The sequence below is a fragment of the Scyliorhinus canicula genome, chromosome 9 (assembly GCF_902713615.1).
Source record: "Scyliorhinus canicula chromosome 9, sScyCan1.1, whole genome shotgun sequence".
NCBI lineage: Eukaryota > Metazoa > Chordata > Chondrichthyes > Carcharhiniformes > Scyliorhinidae > Scyliorhinus > Scyliorhinus canicula.
Window position 1 is genome coordinate 103,608,131 of NC_052154.1, and position 23,566 is coordinate 103,631,696.

The window sequence follows — 23,566 nt, forward strand, 5'->3', positions numbered from 1 at the left end:
ACATCAGATCTATGAACATCCTGCACAACATCAGATCCTGAACATCTTGCACAACATCAGATCCTGAACCTGCACAACATCAGATCTGTGAACATCCTGCACGACATCAGATCCTGAACATCCTGCACAACATCAGATCTGTGAACATCCTGCACAACATCAGATCCTGAACATCCTGCACAACATCAGATCTGTGAACATCCTGCACAACATCAGATCCTGAACATCCTGCACAACATCAGATCCTGAACATCCTGCACAACATCAGATCCTGAACATCCTGCTCAACATCAGATCCTGAACATCCTGCACAACATCAGATCCTGAACATCCTGCACAACATCAGATCTGTGAACATCCTGCACAACATCAGATCCTGAACATCCTGCACAACATCAGATCCTGAACATCCTGCACAACATCAGATCCTGAACATCCTGCACAACATCAGATCCTGAACATCCTGCACAACATCAGATCCTGAACATCCTGCACAACATCAGATCTGTGAACATCCTGCACAACATCAGATCCTGAACATCCTGCACAACATCAGATCCTGAACATCCTGCACAACATCAGATCCTGAACATCCTGCACATCAGATCCTGAATCCTGCACAACATCAGATCCTGAACATCCTGCACAACATCAGATCCTGAACATCCTGCACAACATCAGATCCTGAACATCGTGCAGAACATCTGATCTGTGAACATCCTGCTCAACATCAGATCCTGAATCCTGCACAACATCAGACCCTGAACATCCTGCACAACATCAGATCCTGAACATCCTGCACAACATCAGATCCTGAACATCCTGCACAACATCAGATCCTGAACATCCTGCACAACATCAGATCTGTGAACATCCTGAACCTCAGATCCTGAACATCCTGCACAACATCAGATCCTGAACATCCTGCACAACATCAGATCCTGAACATCCTGCACAACATCAGATCCGTGAACATCCTGCACAACATCAGATCTGTGAACATCCTGCACAACATCAGATCCTGAACATCCTGCACAACATCAGATCCTGAACATCCTGCACAACATCACATCCTGAACATCCTGCACAACATCAGACCCTGAACGTCCTGCACAACATCAGATCCTGAATCCTGGACAACATCAGACCCTGAACATCCTGCACAACATCAGATCTGTGAACATCCTGCACAACATCAGATCCTGAATCCTGCACAACATCAGATCCTGAACATCCTGCACAACAATCGATCCTGAACATCCTGCACAACATCAGATCCTGAACATCCTGCACAACATCAGATCTGTGAACGTCCTGCACAACATCAGATCCTGAACATCCTGCACAACATCAGATCCTGAACATCCTGCACAACAATCGATCCTGAACATCCTGCACAACATCAGATCCTGAACATCCTGCACAACATCAGATCTGTGAACACCCTGAACCTCAGATCCTGAACATCCTGCACAACATCAGATCTGTGAACATCCTGCACAACATCAGATCCTGAATCCTGCACAACATCAGATCCTGAATCCAGCACAACATCAGATCCTGAACATCCTGCACACCATCAGATCCTGAATCCTGCACAACAGCAGATCCTGAACATCCTGCACAACATCAGATCTTGAATCCTGCACAACATCAGATCTGTGAACATCCTGCACAACATCAGATCCTGTATGTCCTGCACAACATCAGATCTTGTATCCTGCACAACATCAGATCTGTGAACATCCTGCTCAACATCAGATCTGTGAACATCCTGCACAACATCAGATCCTGAACATCCTGAACAACATCAGATCCTGAACATCCTGCACAACATCAGATCCTGAACATCCTGCACAACATCAGATCCTGAACATCCTGCACAACATCAGATCCTGAACATCCTGCACAACATCAGATCCTGAACATCCTGCACAACATCAGATCCTGAGCACCTGCACAACATCAGATCCTGAACATCCTGCACAACATCAGATCCTGAACATCCTGCACAACATCAGATCCTGAACATCCTGCACAACATCAGATCCTGAGCATCCTGCACAACATCAGATCCTGAACATCCTGCACAACATCAGATCCTGAACATCCTGCACAACATCAGATCCTGAACATCCTGCACAACATCAGATCCTGCACAACATCAGATCCTGAACATCCTGCACAACATCAGATCCTGAACATCCTGCACAACATCAGATCCTGAACATCGTGCAGAACATCTGATCTGTGAACATCCTGCTCAACATCAGATCCTGAATCCTGCACAACATCAGACCCTGAACATCCTGCACAACATCAGATCCTGAACATCCTGCACAACATCAGATCCTGAACATCCTGCACAACATCAGATCCTGAACATCCTGCACAACATCAGATCTGTGAACATCCTGAACCTCAGATCCTGAACATCCTGCACAACATCAGATCCTGAACATCCTGCACAACATCAGATCCTGAACATCCTGCACAACATCAGATCCGTGAACATCCTGCACAACATCAGATCTGTGAACATCCTGCACAACATCAGATCCTGAACATCCTGCACAACATCAGATCCTGAACATCCTGCACAACATCACATCCTGAACATCCTGCACAACATCAGACCCTGAACATCCTGCACAACATCAGATCCTGAATCCTGCACAACATCAGACCCTGAACATCCTGCACAACATCAGATCTGTGAACATCCTGCACAACATCAGATCCTGAATCCTGCACAACATCAGATCCTGAACATCCTGCACAACAATCGATCCTGAACATCCTGCACAACATCAGATCCTGAACATCCTGCACAACATCAGATCTGTGAACATCCTGCACAACATCAGATCCTGAACATCCTGCACAACATCAGATCCTGAACATCCTGCACAACAATCGATCCTGAACATCCTGCACAACATCAGATCCTGAACATCCTGCACAATATCAGATCTGTGAACACCCTGAACCTCAGATCCTGATCATCCTGCACAACATCAGATCTGTGAACATCCTGCACAACATCAGATCCTGAATCCTGCACAACATCAGATCCTGAATCCAGCACAACATCAGATCCTGAACATCCTGCACACCATCAGATCCTGAATCCTGCACAACAGCAGATCCTGAACATCCTGCACAACATCAGATCTTGAATCCTGCACAACATCAGATCTGTGAACATCCTGCCCAACATCAGATCCTGTACGTCCTGCACAACATCAGATCTTGTATCCTGCACAACATCAGATCTGTGAACATCCTGCTCAACATCAGATCTGTGAACATCCTGCACAACATCAGATCCTGAACATTCTGAACAACATCAGATCCTGAACATCCTGCACAACATCAGATCCTGAACATCCTGCACAACATCAGATCCTGAACATCCTGCACAACATCAGATCCTGAACATCCTGCACAACATCAGATCCTGAACATCCTGCACAACATCAGATCCTGAACATCCTGCACAACATCAGATCCTGAACATCCTGCACAACATCAGATCCTGAGCATCCTGCACAACATCAGATCCTGAACATCCTGCACAACATCAGATCCTGAACATCCTGCACAACATCAGATCCTGAACATCCTGCACAACATCAGATCCTGCACAACATCAGATCCTGAACATCCTGCACAACATCAGATCCTGAACATCCTGCACAACATCAGATCCTGAACATCGTGCAGAACATCTGATCTGTGAACATCCTGCTCAACATCAGATCCTGAATCCTGCACAACATCAGACCCTGAACATCCTGCACAACATCAGATCCTGAACATCCTGCACAACATCAGATCCTGAACATCCTGCACAACATCAGATCCTGAACATCCTGCACAACATCAGATCTGTGAACATCCTGAACCTCAGATCCTGAACATCCTGCACAACATCAGATCCTGAACATCCTGCACAACATCAGATCCTGAACATCCTGCACAACATCAGATCTGTGAACATCCTGCACAACATCAGATCTGTGAACATCCTGCACAACATCAGATCCTGAACATCCTGCACAACATCAGATCCTGAACATCCTGCACAACATCACATCCTGAACATCCTGCACAAAATCAGACCCTGAACATCCTGCACAACATCAGATCCTGAATCCTGCACAACATCAGACCCTGAACATCCTGCACAACATCAGATCTGTGAACATCCTGCACAACATCAGATCCTGAATCCTGCACAACATCAGATCCTGAACATCCTGCACAACAATCGATCCTGAACATCCTGCACAACATCAGATCCTGAACATCCTGCACAACATCAGATCTGTGAACATCCTGCACAACATCAGATCCTGAACATCCTGCACAACATCAGATCCTGAACATCCTGCACAACAATCGATCCTGAACATCCTGCACAACATCAGATCCTGAACATCCTGCACAATATCAGATCTGTGAACACCCTGAACCTCAGATCCTGAACATCCTGCACAACATCAGATCTGTGAACATCCTGCACAACATCAGATCCTGAATCCTGCACAACATCAGATCCTGAATCCAGCACAACATCAGATCCTGAACATCCTGCACACCATCAGATCCTGAATCCTGCACAACAGCAGATCCTGAACATCCTGCACAACATCAGATCTTGAATCCTGCACAACATCAGATCTGTGAACATCCTGCACAACATCAGATCCTGTACGTCCTGCACAACATCAGATCTTGTATCCTGCACAACATCAGATCTGTGAACATCCTGCTCAACATCAGATCTGTGAACATCCTGCACAACATCAGATCCTGAACATTCTGAACAACATCAGATCCTGAACATCCTGCACAACATCAGATCCTGAACATCCTGCACAACATCAGATCCTGAACATCCTGCACAACATCAGATCCTGAACATCCTGCACAACATCAGATCCTGAGCATCCTGCACAACATCAGATCCTGAACATCCTGCACAACATCAGATCCTGAACATCCTGCACAACATCAGATCCTGAACATCCTGCACAACATCAGATCCTGAACATCCTGCACAACATCAGATCCTGAGCATCCTGCACAACATCAGATCCTGAACATCCTGCACAACATCAGATCCTGAACATCCTGCACAACATCAGATCCTGAACATCCTGCACAACATCAGATCTGTGAACATCCTGCACAACATCAGATCTGTGTACAAACTGAACAACATTTCATCTCTTAGACCGGCGTATAAACACACAAAAAATCACACAATGTCACCGGTGTGTAAACACACACACAATCCCACAATGATACTCACTTGAAAACATATACAGAATACCAAAATGACACTGGCATGTAAACATTCACAATCACACAATGATACTGGTGGATACACAATGATACACAAGAAATAACACAATGACACCTGCATGTAAACACACATACAGTCCCACACTGACACCCAGGTTTAAACACACAAACAATCCCACAATGATACCAGTGCGTAAACACACAGACATTCCGACAATGACTCTGGTGTGTAAACACACACAATCCCACAATGACACACATATGCAAACACACACACTCCCACAATCACACCCATATGCAAACACACACAATCCCACAATTACACCCACATGCAATCACACACAATCCCACAATAACACCCATGTGTAAACATACACAATCCCATGATGACATCCATGTATAAACACACACAATCCCACAATGACACCCATATGCAAACACACACAATCCCACAATGACACCCATATGCAAACACACACAATCCCACAATAACACCCATGTGTAAACACACACAATCCCACAGTTACACCCATATGCAAACACACACAATCCCACAATGACTCCCATGCAAACACACACACTCCCACAATCACACCCATATGTAAACACACACAATCCCACAATTACACCCATATGCAATCACACACAATCCAACAATGACACCCATATGCAAACACACACAATCCCACAATGACTCCCATATGCAAACACACACAATCCCACAATGACTCCCATATGTAAACACAGATAATCCCACAATGACACCCATATGCAAACACACGCAATCCCACAATGACACCCATGTGTAAACACACACAATCCCACAATGACATGCATGTGTAAACACACAAAATCCCACAATGACACTGGCATGTAAACACACACAATCTCACAATGATACCGGTGTGTAAACACGCACAATCCCACAATGACACCCATGTGAAAACACACACAATCTCACAATGATACCGGTGTGTAAACACGCGCAATCCCACAATGACACCCATGTGAAAACACACACAATCCCACAATGACGCTGGCAGGTAAACACGCACAGTCCACAATGACACCGGCGTATAAACATACAAACAATCCCACAAAGACACTAGCGTGTAATCACGTACACAATCCCAAAATAACACTGCCATCGAAACACACACAATCCCACAATTACACCAGTGTGTAAACACACACAGAATCCGACAATGACTCCGGCGCAGACACACACACATTCCCACAATGGCACCAGCGCGTAAACGCACACAATCCGAAAATGACTCCGGCCTGAAAAAACAAACACAATCCCACAATGACACCCAACTGTAAACACACACAATCCCACATGACACGGTGTATAAACACACACAATCCCAAAGTAACACCGGCGTGTAAATACAAACAATCCCATAATGACAGTGATGTATAAACACACACAATCCCAAAATGAGACCGGCTTGTAAACACACACAATCCCACAGTGACACCCATGTGTAAACAAACGCAATCCCATGATGACACCCATGTATAAACACACATAGTCCCACAATGACACCCATGTGTAAACACACACAATCCCATGATGACACCCATGTGTAACACACACAATCCCACAATAACACCTATGTGTAAATACACACAATCCCATGATGACATCCATGTATAAACACACAAAATCCCACAATGACACCGGCGTGTTCACACACACAATCCCACAATGACACCCAGGTTTAAAAACACACAGTCTCACTATGACACCGATGTGTAAACACACACCCCCCCACATAGACACCAGGTGTAAACACACCCAATCCCACAACGACACCCAGATGTAAAGAATCACTATCCCCCAATGACACCTGCGTGTAAACACACAATCTCGCAATGTCACCCGCTTGTAAAAAACAAGCATACACACAATGGAACCACAATGACGCAAACGCACGTCATCTCACAATGACATCCACCTGTAAACATGTACAATCCCACAGTGACTGTGGTGAATGTAATATAGATGTATATATGTTAATTCACACTGTCTTTGTAAGAGCAGTAGCACTATCGTACCACTAGGGGGAGTAGCGCTGGGAGAACTCAGGAACTTGTACTGGGCTCCACCCTTGGCTCCGCCCACGACTCCTCCCCCTAGTGCAGCTGTATAAATACCCGTGTCCAGAGTCAGCCTGGGTCACTACGCGTTCATCGACAGGTAACAGGCTGGCTCTGAAGTAAGTCGATTAAAGCCTAGATTCACATCGGAAACATGTGTCTGGTGAATTGATGGTTCCATCAATTTAATCGACTTAAGAACAGTAAAGATCGATTATGGAATCGGCTCTCAAGCCTGGACGCCTGGAACTCAACCCGCAGGATGCAGAGGCTAAAGAAATCTTCTCCCACTGGATCCGGTGCTTCAAGGCCTACCTGGCCGAAGCGAGCACAGCCAAAACTACAGAGGATCAGAAGCTAAGTCTACTGCACGCGAGGGTGAGCCACAGAATCTCTACGCAACTAAACTGGGCCAGTTCATATACTGCGGCGCTAGCAGTTCTCGATAAAATTTATGTAAAGCCCATTAATGAAGTTTACGCTCGCCATGTGTTCACGACACGCCGTCAGCGGCCTACGGAATCACTCGCCGAATTCCTGAGAGAACGTAATAATTTGTCCAATGACTAATTACCAAGCGGTTACCGCGGCTGAACACAGGGAATTGGCGGTACGCGATGTTTTTGTAGCGGGCCTCAGGTCTAACTATGTGCGCCAACGACTGCTGGAAAAGGGGGCCCAGGACTTAGAAACGACTGTTGAAGCTGCTACCACGATGGAAGTCTCCTTCCGCAGCCTTAACTCGTTCCCCGCGGACCCCGCGACCCAATCATGGGCCCCTGACCAGCGACTCCCCCAGGCCTGTGCCACGCGGCCGCCCAGCCACTATGCTGCCCCAGCCAGCCACTATGCTGCTCCAGCCAGCCACCATGCTGCCCCAGCCAGCCATTTCTGCGGCCTGAATCAGCACCCGCGGCAGCACTGCCCGGCCCGCAACCTGCAGCAGCTGCGGGCGAAAAGGGCATTACGCAAGAGTGCCTCGCTAAAAGGGCCCCAGCTTCCAAGTCCCCAGCGACTCGCAGTAATCGTTCCCCTCACTCGCAGCCCCGCGGGTCCCGAAACGCTGCGGCCGACGCCCCGACTCCGCCCCCTCCAGCCACGTGCAATCCATGGGGGCCGCCATCTTGGAAAACCTCCACCACGCGGCCGACCACGTGCGACTCATGGGGGCCGCCATCTTGGATGCCATCTTCCTCGCCGCCCGCCACGTGCGACTCATGGGGGCCGCCATCTTGGACGCCACCTTCATCGCCGCCCGCCACGTGCGATCCACGGGCCTGATCGGCATCTCCGCGCTTGGACAACTCAACGGAGGAATTCGAATTAGACTATGAACTCTAAGGGCAGTCATCACGGGGCCATTCCAGCACAGCAGATCGAGCCGCCGACTACCCGCAACTCAGCGCGGTCACCCTGCACCAATCACGACCAAAGAATCTACGAAACTCGATGGCAGAGGTCCATGTCAACGGGTACAAAATGCCATGCCTCTTCGACTCCGGGAGCACAGAGAGCTTCATACATCCAGACCTGGTAAGACGCTGTTCGCTCCCCGTTTTCCCCGCGCAGCAAACTATCGCGCTCGCTTCAGGCTCCCACTCGGTCCAGATCCAGGGACGCACTGCCGCGACACTCACAATCCGAGGCGCTAGTTACTCGAAATTCAAACTCTACGTTTTGCCCGAACTCTGCGCGCCACTCTTATTAGGCCTAGACTTCCAATGCAACCTCAAGAGCCTCACCCTCAGCTTCAGAGGCCCCCTACCCCCACTCACGATCTGCAGCCTCGCTATGCTGCAAATCCCCCCCCCCCCCTCCTCTCTTTGCTAATCTCACAAAGGACTGTAAACCCGTAGCCACTCGTAGCAGGTGGTATAGCCTGCAGGATAGGGTATTTGTCAGAGCAGAGGTCCGAAGGCTACTCAGTGAGGGGGTTATAGAGGCCAGCAATAGTCCCTGGAGAGCTCAGGTGGTGGTCGTTAAGACCGGGGAAAAATTTCGTATGGTGGTTGACTACAGTCAGACTATAAATAGATTTACGCTCCTCGACGCGTATCCCCTCCCCAGGGTTGCAGACATGGTAAACCAGATCGGCCATTACCGGCTCTTTTCCATGGTGGATCTGAAGTCTGCATACCACCAGCTCCCAATCCGCCCGGAGGAATGCCACTACACGACATTCGAGGCCGATGGCCGCCTCTTCCATTTCCTCCGGGTCCCTTTCGGCGTCACTAATGGGGTCTCGGTGTTCCAACGAGCAATGGACCGAATGGTGGACCAGTACGGGCTGCGGGTCACGTTTCCGTACTTGGACAATGTCACCATCTGCGGCTATGACCAGCAGGACCACGACGCCAACCTCCACCGTTTTCTCCAGACGGCACAGAAACTGAACCTCACGTACAACAAGGAGAAATGCATTTTCCGCATATCCAGACTAGCCATCCTCAGCTATGTCGTGGAAAACCGAGTCCTGGGCCCTGACCCGAACTCCCTCCCCCTCATTGTCCCAAGGCCCTCAAACGGTGCTTGGGATTTTTTTCCTACTACGCCCAGTGGGTCCCTCAATATGCGGACAAAGCCCGCCCACTCTTTAGGACCACACGATTTCCCCTGTCAGCCGAGGCACACCAGGCCTTCGACGGCATCAAGGAGGACATCGCCAAAGCGGCCATGCGGGCGGTGGATGAATCCACCCCATTTCAGGTAGAGAGCGACGCCTCAGAGGTAGCTCTAGCAGCCACACTAAATCAGGCAGGGAGACCCGTTGCATTTTTCTCCCGTACCCTCTCCGCTTCAGAACTCCGACACTCTTCAGTCGAGAAAGAAGCACAAGCCATTGTGGAGGCTATCCGTCACTGGAGGCACTACCTCGCAGGTAGGAGGTTCACCCTCATCACCGACCAAAGATCCGTTGCCTTCATGTTCGACAACTCGCAAAGGGGCAAAATAAAAGACGATAAAATTCTGAGGTGAAGGATCGAACTCTCCACCTACAATTACGATATCAAATATCGACCCGGGAAGCTCAACGTGCCTCCGGATCCCCTATCCCGCGGGACATGTGCCAGCGCGCAGATCGACCGATTAAAAACCATCCACAATGACCTCTGCCACCCGGGAGTCACCCGGCTCGCCCACTACATCAGGGCACGAAACCAGCCTTTCTCCAACGAGGAGGTAAAAGCGGTCACCAGGGACTGCCCGATCTGTGCAGAGTGCAAACCGCACTTCTATAGACCAGACAGGGCCCACCTGGTCAAGGCTTCTAGGCCCTTTGAACGCCTCGCGATTGATTTCAAAGGGCCACTCCCCTCAACTAACAAGAACGTTTACTTCTTAAACGTCGTAGACGAGTTCTCCCGTTTTCCATTCGCTATCCCGTGCCCCGACATGACCTCCCACACAGTCATTAGGGCCCTGCATAGCATCTTCCTGTTTGGTTTCCCCAGCTACGTACACAGCGACCGGGGTTCGTCCTTCATGAGCAACGAGCTGCGTCAGTACCTGCTCGAAAAGGGCATTGCCTCGAGCAGGACTACCAGCTACAACCCCAGGGGGAACGGGCAGGTAGAAAGGGAGAACGCAACGGTCTGGAAGACCGTCCTACTGACCCTCCGGTCTAGAAAGCTTCAAGTCTCCCAGTCGCAGGAAGTCCTCCCAGACGCGCTCCACGCTATTCGGTCCCTTTTGTGCACGGCGACCAACCAGACTCCTCACGAGAGGCTCTTCATTTTTTCCAAGGGCACTACCACGGGGGTCTCTCTTCCGGCATTGCTGAGGACGCCGGGCCCCGTACTCCTGAGAAAACACGTCAGGGCGCACAAAACCAACCCCCTTGTTGAGAAGGTGCGCCTGCTCCACTCCAACCCCCAGTACGCATTCGTCGAGTTCCTTGACGGCCGTCAGGACACGGTATCCCTCCGGGATCTGGCACCCGCCGGATCCAGCGCCCCCTCTACCCCCACAGAAGGATCTCTCACCCTACATCCCATGCTGTCGCCGGTGTTCCGCAGATCTCAGCGGATAATTCGACCGCCGGACAGACTGACTTTATAGACTAAACCACCACCCCCGCCGGACTTGATTTTTTTGAAGGGGGTGAATGTGTGAATGTAATATAGATGTATATATGTTAATTCACACCGTCTTTGTAAGCGCAGTAGCGCTATCCTACCACTAGGGGGAGTAGCGCTGGGAGCACTCAGGAACTTGTACTGGGCTCATCCCTTGGCTCCACCCATGACTCCTCCCCCTAGTGCAGCTGTATAAATACCCGTGTCCAGAGTTCATCGACAGGTAATAGGCTGGCTCTGAAGTAAGTCGATTAAAGCCTAGATTCACATCGGAAACACGTGTCTGGTGAATTGATGGTTCCATCAGTGACATCCACGTGTAAACATGTTCAATCCCACAATGACATCCATATGTAAACATGTACAATCCCACAGTGACATCCACCTGTAAACATGTACAATCCCATAATTATATCCACGTGCAAACATGTTCAATCCCACATTGACATCCACGTGTACACATGTACAATCACAGTGACATCCAGATGTAAACATGTACAATCCCACAGTGACATTCACGTGTAAACATGTACAATCCCACAATGACATCCATGTGTAAACATGTACAATCCCACAATGACATCCATGTGTAAACATGTTCAATCCCACAATGACACCACGTGTAAACATGTACAATCCCACAATGACACCCACGTGTAAACACACACAAATCCACAACATTGGGCAGCACGCTAGCACAAGTGGATAGCACTATGGCTTCACAGCGCCAGAGTACCAGGTTCGATTCCCTGCTGGGTCACTGTCTGTGCAGAGTCTGCACATTCTCCCCGTGTCTGCGTGGGTTTCCTCCGGGTGCTCCGGTTTCCTCCCACAGTCCAAAGACGTGCAGGTTAGGTGGATTGCCCTTCGTGTCCAAAAAGGCTAGGAGGGGTTATTGGGTTACCAGGATAGGGTGGAAGTGAGGTCTGAAGTGGGTCGGTGCAGACTCGATGGGCTGAATGGCCTCCTTCTGCACTGTATGTTCTATGATCGCCATGTGATGATATACAGTTCCACAATGCTATCTTCCACTGAATACGCACAGATTCACAAGGTTCTCCCTACGTGAAGATATAAAGTCCCACAATTTCCATGTGAAGATTCACAGTCCGAAAATCATATTTCCATATATAGATCCACTGTTCCACAACCTTATCTCCATCAATACACAGTCCCACAACGTTATCTCCATGTAAAGATACACAGTCCCACAATCTTTCCATTTTTAGATACAGAGGGCACGATCTTCCGTCCTCGTTACACTCTCGCTCAAGCAAAACGAGGCAGGTGAATAGCGGGGAGGCCAAAAACAAGATCCACGCCAGGCGCCAAACAGTTTGCGATGCAACTGACCTGCTCCCGTAAGTGAAATCAGGAAACCAATTATCACCACTTAAGCCCCATTTCCATACAATTAACGAGAGCCACCGCTTATCCAATGGCTTCCTGTCATTCAGCGGCCTCCCAAGCACGTGCTCACGTTGGCCGATTAGTACTCCTTTTTAAAAACGGGAACCTGGCGGAAGGGCTTCTATGGGGAGCTGAGGAGGGGAGTAGCCATCTTTGCTCACAGGCGAAGAGCCCAAGGGGCACTGGGAATACTGCCCCTGTGCTCGGCGGGAGGTGGGGGACCCTCAGCTGAGGGTGGGGGGAGGCGCTTGGGGGGGGGAAACAGGGGGCAACCACTTGTGGCACCACCATGCCAATCCCTGGATCGTGTGTACCCATTCCGGGGGCAACCTTAGTCCCTGCATGTTTGCCCTCCTGACCACTCATAACGCCCACCGACTGCTGAGGCCTCTGGCCATGCAGGCTAGCGCCTCTAGGGAATTGGCAATCGTGGCTAAGTGAGCACCTCACACAACCCAAGTGGATTCCAGTGGGTGGGCAGGCCATGTAGCATGTGGGAGCCATTGCCTAGCATCCCAATCAGACTTTGATGCCTGGTCAGTGTACCTGAACATTGCGGGAGGCAACACTACACACGCAGCAGCCAACATCCGAACACCCAGGCGTTGGGACACAGCTCCGGAGGTCCTTTCCGTGGCCGAAGGATGGGTGAGTGCCACGGGGAGGGGGCCAGCTCCCGGTCTGGTTGACGTTGTGAGTGGGTGTCCAGGGTACAGGGTCTGGGGCCCGGTGAGGGGGGCCCACTGCGGCCGGGAGTACATGGGCAGGGTTTCAGGTAGGTGGATTCAGTGGGGGAATGGAGGGTCCCAGGGTAGGAGCCACAGCTGTTTGTTGGTCTAAAACCCTCTTCCAATGCCTTACAGATATTGAATGCTCTGGCAGGGGTGTTGGATGCAGAAGTTGCGCTCGTGGTGCTGGTGCTACGCGATGCGGCCAGACGATGGAGAAGGCAGCCGAAGCAGCGTCTGTACATGCTCAAGGCCCATGTGCCGGACCCCACCCAAAATCCTGAGTACCTGGCTTCCCATCAGGCCAGGGAGCGACCTGGAGAGGAGTCCCGCGACGGCCCAGGGTGTACAGGCCGTCACGGGACTCCTGAACAAGTGACGGACAGCGCATACCACAGAAGGCTCTGCCTCAACAAGGAGATGGTGCGACACCTTTGCCATATCCTTGCGGATTTGGTAGCACATGAAGGAGGAGGATATTCTGAATTCTCTCTCTGTACCCGAACAGGCGCTGGAATGTGGCGACATGGGGATTTTCACAGTAACTTCATTGCAGTGTTAATGTAAGCCTACTTATGACAAAAATAATATAGATATAAAGTCCTACAATGTTATCTCCACGTGAAAATACATAGTCCCACAATGTTATCTCCATGTGAAAGCACAGTCCCTCAATGTTATTTCCATGTGAAGACACACAGTCCTGCAATGTTTTCTCCCTGTGTAGATACAAAGCCCCACAATGTTTTCTCCCTGTGTTGATACACAGCCCTACAATGTTTTCTCCCTGTGAAGATACATAGTCCCACAATGTTATTGGATTGGATTGGATTTGTTTATTGTCACGTGTACCGAGGTACAGTGAAAAGTATTTTTCTGCGAGTAGCTCAACAGATCATTAAGTATCTCCCTGTTAACCCCCTGTGAAGAAACACAGTCCAACAATGTTATCTCCCTGTGAAGATATACAGTCGCACAACATTAACCCTATGTGAGGACATACAGTCTCACAATGCTCTCTCCATGTGAACATACACAGTTCCACAATATTATATCCATATATAGATACACAGTCCCACAATGTTATTGCCACGTAAAAACACACAGGACCGGATTCTTCTGTACCGCCCACATCAAGAACGCCACGGTGAGACGCAGGCAATGGAGAAGTCCATTAACCTCAGCTGGGATTCTCCGGTCGTTGGGCGGACGTGACCGGAGAGTCACGCTCACAGTTCCACAATGTTATCTCACTGTGAACATACACAGTCCCGCAACACTATCTCCATGTGACCATACACAGTCCCACAACGTTATCTCCATGTGAACATACACAGTCCCACAACACTATCTCCATGTGAGGATACACAGTCCCACAACGTTATCTCCATGTGAGGATACACAGTTCTGCAATATTATATCCATATATAGATACATAGTCCCACAATGTTATATCCATATCTGGATACATAGTCCCACAATATTTTCTCCATGTGAAGATGCACAGTTCCACAATGTTATATCCATATATTAATACACTGTACTACAATGCTATATCAATATCTAGATACACAGTCCCACATTGCTATCATCCCCACAGTTCCCCATTGTTATCTCCATGTGAATAAACACAGTTCCCCATTGTTACCTCCATGTGAAGATACACAATCCCACAATGTTATCTCTGTGTGAAGGTTCACATTTGCACACTAATGCCTGCCGTAAAGTTTCTGCAAACATCTGCATGTAAACATATGCTCTTGCATGATTGCATTTCAATTTAAGGATCATTCCATTATGATACCTGCATACACAATGGAACACTGACTTACACATGTAAAGATACACAGTTCCACTGCGTCAATTTCTGAAACAAATGCTTCTCTGGCACTTTGACAACTCACCGAGGTAAAGTCCATGATATAAAGTTAGCAGCTATGAATGCTTCCAGCTAGTTATGAAAAAATATTTAAATATTCTATCCTGAGTGTGTTGATAAAGGATGGAGAGGAGAATCTGTCTTTCTAATTCTGAGCACCTTGAATCAAGACACTGTGACACTGTCAGAGCTATAATACAAATGTGATTGTCTCCACTAAAAGATGAAGGCAGCCTTGCATTTATATAGCACCAGAATTAAGTATGTTTTGAAGTGTAGTTACTGCTATAATATAGGAGCAGCTAATTTGTATCGTAAACTTCCACAAATGGAAAAATGTGATAATGATAGATACTTCTGTATTTTGTGATATGGTTTAAGGGATGAATATTGGTCTGGACACTGGGGATAACTCCCCTGGTCTTCTTCAAAATAATGTCACAGGATCTTTTACAAACACCTGACACATCAAATGGTTTAATGTCTCATTCGAAAGACAGCACTTCCGACACTGCAGCACTCCCGCTGTGCTGCACAAAATGTTAGCTTTGATTTCTATGTCCGAGTCTCCAGAGTGACACTTGAACCCAGAACGTCCTGTCTGAGAGGTGAAAGGACTGCTCACTGAGGTAGGGAGGGGAAGGGATGGCAGGGGGGAGGGGGAAGGGGGGGCAGGGGGGGAGGTGAGGGGTGAAGAGTGGAGCTGTCAGTTTTAAAACACACAAGTGAATGAGACGAGTTAACTCAGGTGAAAAGACATTGTCCTCTGGTATTCTGGAGAAGGGCGAGATAGACTCAGGTCAACGAGGAAGGCACTGCAGTCAGTGCCATTGGTCCTCCCAGTCTGTTGTCATCGCCCTCTGCTGGAATATTACATTTGACCACAGTTGACCTTGTGGAACAGGGAGGAGACTTGCCCAGACACCGCAGGTGAGCTGCAAGTTTGGGAGGGTTTGGTGTGTGTTGACAGGAACTTGCAACATCCCAGTTGCAATCAGCAGACTCCATATCTGACACTAAGCTCCCATAGAGAGTAAATGGGATGAATCTCATCTGGGCTGAGAGTGGGGACTGGGGTACCCTGTTCTAAAGCTACCCGGGAGGGATTAACAATCCCCTCGGCACTTAGGAGGCAATCCTGGACAAAAAGGAAAGTACCACTGAACTGATATACAAGCAGAGATCACTGATGTGAGGCTGAGCTGAGATCAGATAAAGTGCAGGTGACAAGCAAGCAGGAGGTATTTGAAAAGACAAGCAGCACTTACCCAGAAGAAGAGGTTAAAGATGAACATGAGGTATTTGAGACACTGCAGGCAGTTCTGGGCCATGCTGCATCTCTTCAGCTCTAGAAGGAATATAAAGGAGAGATCCAGGTAAAAGACCACATATTTACTGCCCTTTGGGGAGGTGTACTCTGCTTTACTGGCTTTCGGTCCAGGGTTGGTGTGTAAACCAAAAAAAGAGGAGTTTGCTCCGAACTGGCCACCATACATGCTGCTGTAACGGCCAAAAGCACCATGTGTTGCAGAATAGTCTTTACTGTCCAGGGATGGGCTGCGATGATAGGCAGATTCATCACTGTCCGATCTATTCATCTTCCAAAGACTTCTGTGGGATCTTTTCAAATAAAAAGAAGCCTTCTGCACATTAGCCGGCTCTCAGGAGGAGAGGCAAGTGCCAGTAATCCCTCTCCAGAGTGGGAAGTGGCTGTCAGCTGGGGAATGCTCCAACCTCTTCAATTCTCACCAAGGCAGGCAGCAGCAGGTCTATCACACATAGTTCACCCAGCTACTGCCTCAGCCTGACAGAGTTCATCATTGCCTGGCTCCTGAATACCTCCGTGACTGAACACTGTGATCTTCCCTCACTTTCAGCAAGTCAGCTCTCCTCACTTCAAATATCTATTCTTCCACAAAGCAAATCAGAGCTGTCTCATTCACTGTTCAGAGCAAATCAGCTCCTGGCTTCCAACCATCCCCTCCTGTCTGTGTCAAAGTACCAGCTCCTTCCTCAGTGTTTAGGAATCCCTATGCCTATTGCCTGCTCAGCACTCTCCACCTCCTGCTCTCTCTCTCGCTGTCTCTGCCTCCCTCTCCAATCATAGCTTCATTGTCATTAACCACAGCTCCTTCCCAGCCAATCACAGCCAGAGCTCTGCCAGCCAGTCAGACAGAGAGAGAGAGAGCAGCTGGCTTACGCTGAGGTGGGGGACAGGCACCATCTCCCACTCTACATTCATACAACTTAATTCCCTCAAAGACACTTCACATCTTTCTTAAGCTGCTGATTGCTGTACACTCACACTTCACACAACTTCATTTACCCCACCAGGCCCAGCTCACTGCCACACAGCCTCTATACTGTGAGAATGCAGCAGGAGTTCTGGTGAAGATTATACATTTTATCTACTACTCAACACCCCACTCGCTGACAATCCCTCCACCGCTCTGAGAAAGCCCAGTTAACACAGCCTGCCACACTCAATCCACTTAATAGTCAGCATTGCATGCTGAAGTGGCTTTTGTGTGTCATTGAAGAATTCTGTGATATAAGGCGTCTCTTTGCAATGCTCCCCTGGGAAAGGCTCCCTCTAACTGTCCCAACTGGAGTCAAAGCGATGTACAGTAATGCAAAGTGACAGAGTGCTGAGGTTTTAATATAAAATTCAGCGGCTTCAGTTCCTCTCCTGTTTGCTCTCGTGTTGTTTGATTTGGGGAAGGGGAAAGTTGGAGATTGAATCTGAAATCACTATTATTCTGTTAGTCTGATTCAAAAGCAATTATTGGAAGCTGTCACAGAAAGGCACAAAGTCTTTGCTCATTGGTTCTCCTGTAATAAATATTGCACATTGAGGAGACAGCTACAAAACCCAAAGTTCAGGAAGTGGAAATATATGTATTTCAAATTGATGTCTTCAGATAGTGCCCTGCTATGATTTCTTTAATAACAGCTTCTGATATTTTCCCTACGACAGATGTTAAGCTGACTGGACTGTAGTTTCACGCTTTCTGTCTCCCTCCCTTTCTGAATAATGGAGTTACATTTGTTATCTTCAATCAAATGGGACCTTCCCGGAATCGAGGGAGATTTGGAAAATTAAAACCAATGTATCAACTATCTCACTAGCCACTTCTTTTAAGACCCAAGGAAGAAGTCCATCAGGACTCAGGCTCTGGTCAGCCCGCATCTCCAACAATTTACTTAGTACCGCTCGTCTGTCATGCGTTCATGCGTTCCTCCCTGTCTTTCATTTACTGCTTTATAGCTGTTTCTGGAATGTTACTTATACCCTCTATAGTAAAGACTAGTAGGCTTACATTAACACTGCAATGAAGTTACTGTGAAAATTCCCCTAGTCGCCACATTCCGGCGCCTGTTCGGGTACACAGAGAGAGAATTCAGAATGCCAATTCATCTAACAGCCCGTCTTTTGGGACTTGTGGAAGGAAACCGGAGCAGCCGGAGGAAACCCACTCAGACAGAGGGAGAACGTGCAGACTCCGCACAGACAGTAGCCAAGCCGGGAATCGAACCTGGGACCCTGGCACTGTGAAACAACAGTGCTAACCATTGTTGCTACTTAGGATGTCTGTTCATCTGCCATCTCGTTGTTTTCCATTATCAATTCTCCAGACTCACTTTGTTAACTCTTTTCTTTATTAAATATTTATAAAAATTATTACTCTCTGTTTTCTTAATTCTGACTAGCTTTCTCTCGTGCTGTAATTTCCCTTCCTTATTAATCTTTTAGTCATCCTTTGCTGTTCCTTATAATCTGTCCAATATTTTGACCTACTACCCAATCTGGGAAATTCTATGCCCTTTCTTCAGATTTACTAATACCTTTGGAACTTTTTTTGTTAACCATGGATGGTGGGTCCGTCCCTTAGACTTTTTCTTACTTGTTGGAATATATCTAATTCTGCGCATTCTGAAATATCCATTTCTTCCACTGTATTTCCATTGACCTACCCCTTGACCTCATTTGTCAATTCACTTCAGTTAGCTCAGCTTTCATGCCCTCATAATTTTCTTTATTTAACTTTACAAACATAGGGCGAGATTCTCCGCAAATGCGGAGAATCGTAAAGGCTGCCATGGGACAGGCCGCGACCCACGGCAGCCTTCACGGCCACTTCCGGGGCCGATTCTACCCCCCAGACGGGGCTAGGAGCGCGGCCCCGTGCGTCCCGCTATTCTCCCGTCGCCAAGGCCGCACACCAAGCGTCACGCCGGCTGACGCGGCCGATGATGTCAGCCGCGCATGCGCAGGTTGGACAACGCCAACCCGCGCACGCGCAGTTGGCGTCTTTCCCTCAGCCGCCCCGCAAGGCGTGGCGGCTTGATCTTGCGGGACGGCGGAGGGAAAAGAGTGCGTCCGTTACGGACGCACGGGCCCGCAATCGGTGGGCACCGATCGCAGGCCTATGCCCCCCTTGGCATGGCCGTGGTACTGCCGTGCCAATCGGGCCCCCAGATGCCCCAAACGGGCATCTGGCGCCCGTTTCACGACGGCAGCGAGCAGGTGTGTTTGCTACCGTGTTGAAACGGGTGCGAAGGCCCGGCCGCTCGGCCCATCGGCCTCGGAGAATCGCCGCTAGCTGCGATTTGTGGCGTGGGGTCGGGCGTGGGGGAGGGGGGGGGAGAGAATAGCGGGAAGGCGTGAAAAATGTCTGGAGCCCTCCCGCTATTCTCCCACCCGGCATGGGGGGCGGAGAATCGCGCCCATAGTCTCAAGCCCACTCCTCCCTCCCTCAAACTGACTGTAAAGTTAAATCATATTATGATCACTGCTACCTAGGATGCCTTCACAATGATATCATGAATTACTCCCATCTCAATGCACAATACCAGGGTCCGATATAATCTGCTCACTGGTTGGCTCCAGAAGGTGCTATTCTAAGGAAATTATCCTGAAAACATTCTATGAATTCCTCATCTAGGCTCCCTTTGCCCATCTGACTTTTTCTAATCCAAATGTAAATTAAAATCTTCCATGATTATTGGTGGGCCTTTCTGACAAGCTCCAATTATTTCTTCCTTTAAGCTCCCCTCTACCATATGGTTAATATTAGGGGGCCTATACATAACTCCCACAAGTGGCTTCTTGCCTTTACCATTCCTCACATCTCTACCCAAACCGTTTCCAATTCCTGGTTTCCTAAACTTAGGTCAATCCTCCATATTGTGCTATACTCACTTTAATTAACAGATCAGTCTTTACCACTGTCTCTCTCTCACTCTCTCTGTCTCTGCCTCTATCTCTCTCTTTAAGTGCAAATTTCTCTCTCTCTCCGTCTCAGTTTCTCTCTATTTCAGTTTCTCCTACTTTCTCTATCTCAGTCTATTCTCTCTCTCTATCTCAGGCTAGATGGGTGGGTGATTGGGCCTTAGCTGTTAAGGGTGCGGTTGGGATGGGATGAGGATGTCAGCTGTAAGGTTGTGTTGGGTGTGTTTGAGGGTGGAATGGGGGTGGTGGTGAGATTGGGGGCTAGAGGTTAGGTGGGATTGTGGTGGGGATAGGACTAATGGGAATGGAGGTGGGAGTGGTGCTGCGAGAGTGGTAGAGGGGATGTAGGTGTGGGGCTCAGGTGGTTGGTGTGGGGCTGTGGGAGTGGAACAGTTGTAGAAGGTGAGGCAGTAGGACTTGGCATGGGACTAGGAGTGGGGTGCGGGACAATGGGAGTGGGTGTCCGACAGTGGAGTGGGGCAGTGGGTGTGGGGCAGTGGGCATGGTGATGTAATCAGTGGGTGTGGGCGAGTAGGTGCAGGACTGTGGGTCTGGGGCAGTGGGAATGGGTGTGGGGCAGAGGCAATGGGTGGGGGTCAGTGGGTGGGGGTCAGTGGGAGTGGGTGTGGGGCAGTGGGAGTGGGTGAGGGGCAGTGGGTGTGGGGGGCAGAGGCAGTGGGGGTGAGGGGTAGTGGGAGTGGGGAAGTGGGAGTGGGTGTGGGGCAGTGGGTGTGGGGCAGTGGGAATGGGGCAGTGGGAATGGGGCAGGGGAGTGGGTGTGGGGGAGGGGGCAGGGGTGTGGGGCAGTGGGTGTGGGGCAGTGGGAGTGGGGCAGTGGGAGTGGGGCAGTGGGTTGTGCGGCAGTGGAGTGGGTGAGGGGCAGGGATGAGTGGGTATGGGGCAGTGGGTGAGGGGCAGTGGGAGTGGGCGAGGGGCAGTGGGAGTGGGTGTGGGGCAGTGGGAGTGGGTGTGGGGCAGTGGCAGTGGGGAGTGGGGGCAGTGGGAGTGGGGCAGTGGGTGTGGGGCAGTGGGAGTGGGGCAGTGGGAGTGGGTGAGGGGCAGTGGGAGTGGGGCAGTGGGAGTGGGTGAGGGACAGTGGGAGTGGATGTGGTGCAGTGGGTGTGGGTGTGGGGGGAGTGGGTGTGGGTGTGGGGCAGTGGGAGAGGGTGTGGGGCAGCGGGGGGGTGGGTGAGGGGCGGGGGAGTGGGGGGGGGGCAGTGGGAGTGGGCGAGGGGCAGTGGGAGAGGGTGTGGTGCAGTGGGAGTGGGTGTGGGGCAGTGGGTGTGGGTGTGGGGCAGTGGGAGAGGGTGGGTGGGGCAGTGGGAGTGGGTGAGGGGCAGTGGGAGTGGGTGTGGGGCAGTGGGAGTGGGTGTAGGGCAGTGGAAGTGGGTGGGGCTGTGTGGGCAGTGGGAGTGGGTGAGGGGCAGTGGGAGTGGGTGAGGGCAGTGGTAGTGGGTGTGGGGCAGTCGGCGTGGGGCAGTGGGAGTGGGTGTGGGGCAGTGGGAGTGGGTGTGGGGCAGTGGGAGTGGGTGAGGGGCAGTGGGAGTGGATGTGGGGAGTGGGTGAGGGCAGTGGGTGTGGGGCAGTGGGTGTGGGTGTGGTGGCAGTGGGAGTGGGTGTGGGGCAGTGGGTGTGGGTTGGGGCAGTGGGGATGGTGGGGGCAGTGGGAGTGGGTGTGGGGCAGTGGGTGTGCGGGCAGTGGGTGGTGGTGTGGGGCAGTGGGTGTGTGGTGTGTGGCGCAGTAGGGAGTGGGTGTGGGGCTATTGTGGGTGTGGGGTGTGGGGCATTCGGTGGGTGAGGGGCAGTGGGGGGGGTGTGGGGCAGTGGGAGTGGGTGAGGGGCAGTGGGAGTGGGTGTGGTGCAGTGGGAGTGGGTGTGGGGCAGTGGGTGGTGGGTGTGGGGAAGTGGGAGTGGGTGTGGGGCAGTGGGAGTGGGTGAGGGGCAGTGGGAATGGGTGTGGGGCAGTGGGTGTGGGGCAGTGGGAGTGGGTGTGGGGCAGTGGGAGTGGGTGTGGGGCAGTGGGTGGGGGCAGTGGGTGTGGGGCAGTGGGTGGGGGCAGTGGGGGGGGTGGGGGCAGTGGGTGTGGGGCAGTGGGAGTGGGTGTGGGGCAGGGGTGTGGGTGTGGGGCAGTGGGAGAGGGTGTGGGGCAGCGGGAGTGGGTGAGGGGCAGTGGGAGTGGGTGTGGGGCAGTGGGGAGTGGGCGAGGGGCAGTGGGAGAGGGTGTGGGGGAGTGGGTGTGGGGCAGTGGGTGTGGGTGTGGGGCAGTGGGAGAGGGTGTGGGGCAGTGGGAGTGGGTGAGGGGCAGTGGGAGTGGGTGTGGGGCAGTGGGAGTGGTGTGGGGCAGTGGGAGTGGGTGTAGGGCAGTGGAAGTGGGTGAGGGGCAGTGGTAGTGGATGTGGGTGCAGTGGGTGAGGGCAGTGGGTGTGGGGCAGTGGGTGTGGGTGTGGGGCAGTGGGAGTGGGGCAGTGGGAGTGGGGCAGTCGGCGTGGGGCAGTGGGAGTGGGTGTGGGGGCAGTGGGAGTGGGTGTGGGGCAGTGGGAGTGGGTGAGGGGCAGTGGGAGTGGATGTGGGGAGTAGGTGAGGGGCAGTGGGTGTGGGGCAGTGGGTGTGGGTGTGGGGCAGTGGGAGTGGGTGTGGGGCAGTGGGTGTGGGTGTGGGGCAGTGGGTGTGCGGCAGTGGGTGTGGGTGTGGGGCAGTGGGTGTGGGTGTGGTGCAGTGGGAGTGGGTGTGGGGCAGTGGGTGTGGGTGTGGGGCAGTGGGAGTGGGTGTGGGGCAGTGGGAGAGGGGTGGGGTAGTGGGTGTGGGGCAGTGGGAGGGGGTG

The 23,566-nt window shown here is 50.8% G+C and overlaps 1 protein-coding gene across 2 annotated transcripts in view; it reads right to left on the minus strand.

Moving 5' to 3' along the window:
• The window catches only part of tspan4a (tetraspanin 4a), a 215,376-nt gene that overhangs the window by 136,575 nt on the left and 55,235 nt on the right, over positions 1 to 23,566 (minus strand). Inside the window, exon 1 of one of the 2 annotated variants that reach the window (XM_038807351.1) lies at positions 16,781 to 17,604. The exons of the other annotated variant lie outside the window; for it this stretch is intronic. Coding sequence (XP_038663279.1) covers positions 16,781 to 17,110 — 330 coding nt within the window. The 5' untranslated portion in view covers positions 17,111 to 17,604. Of the gene's footprint in view, positions 1 to 16,780; positions 17,605 to 23,566 lie in introns of those variants that run through there. 2 annotated transcript variants of the gene reach the window in all.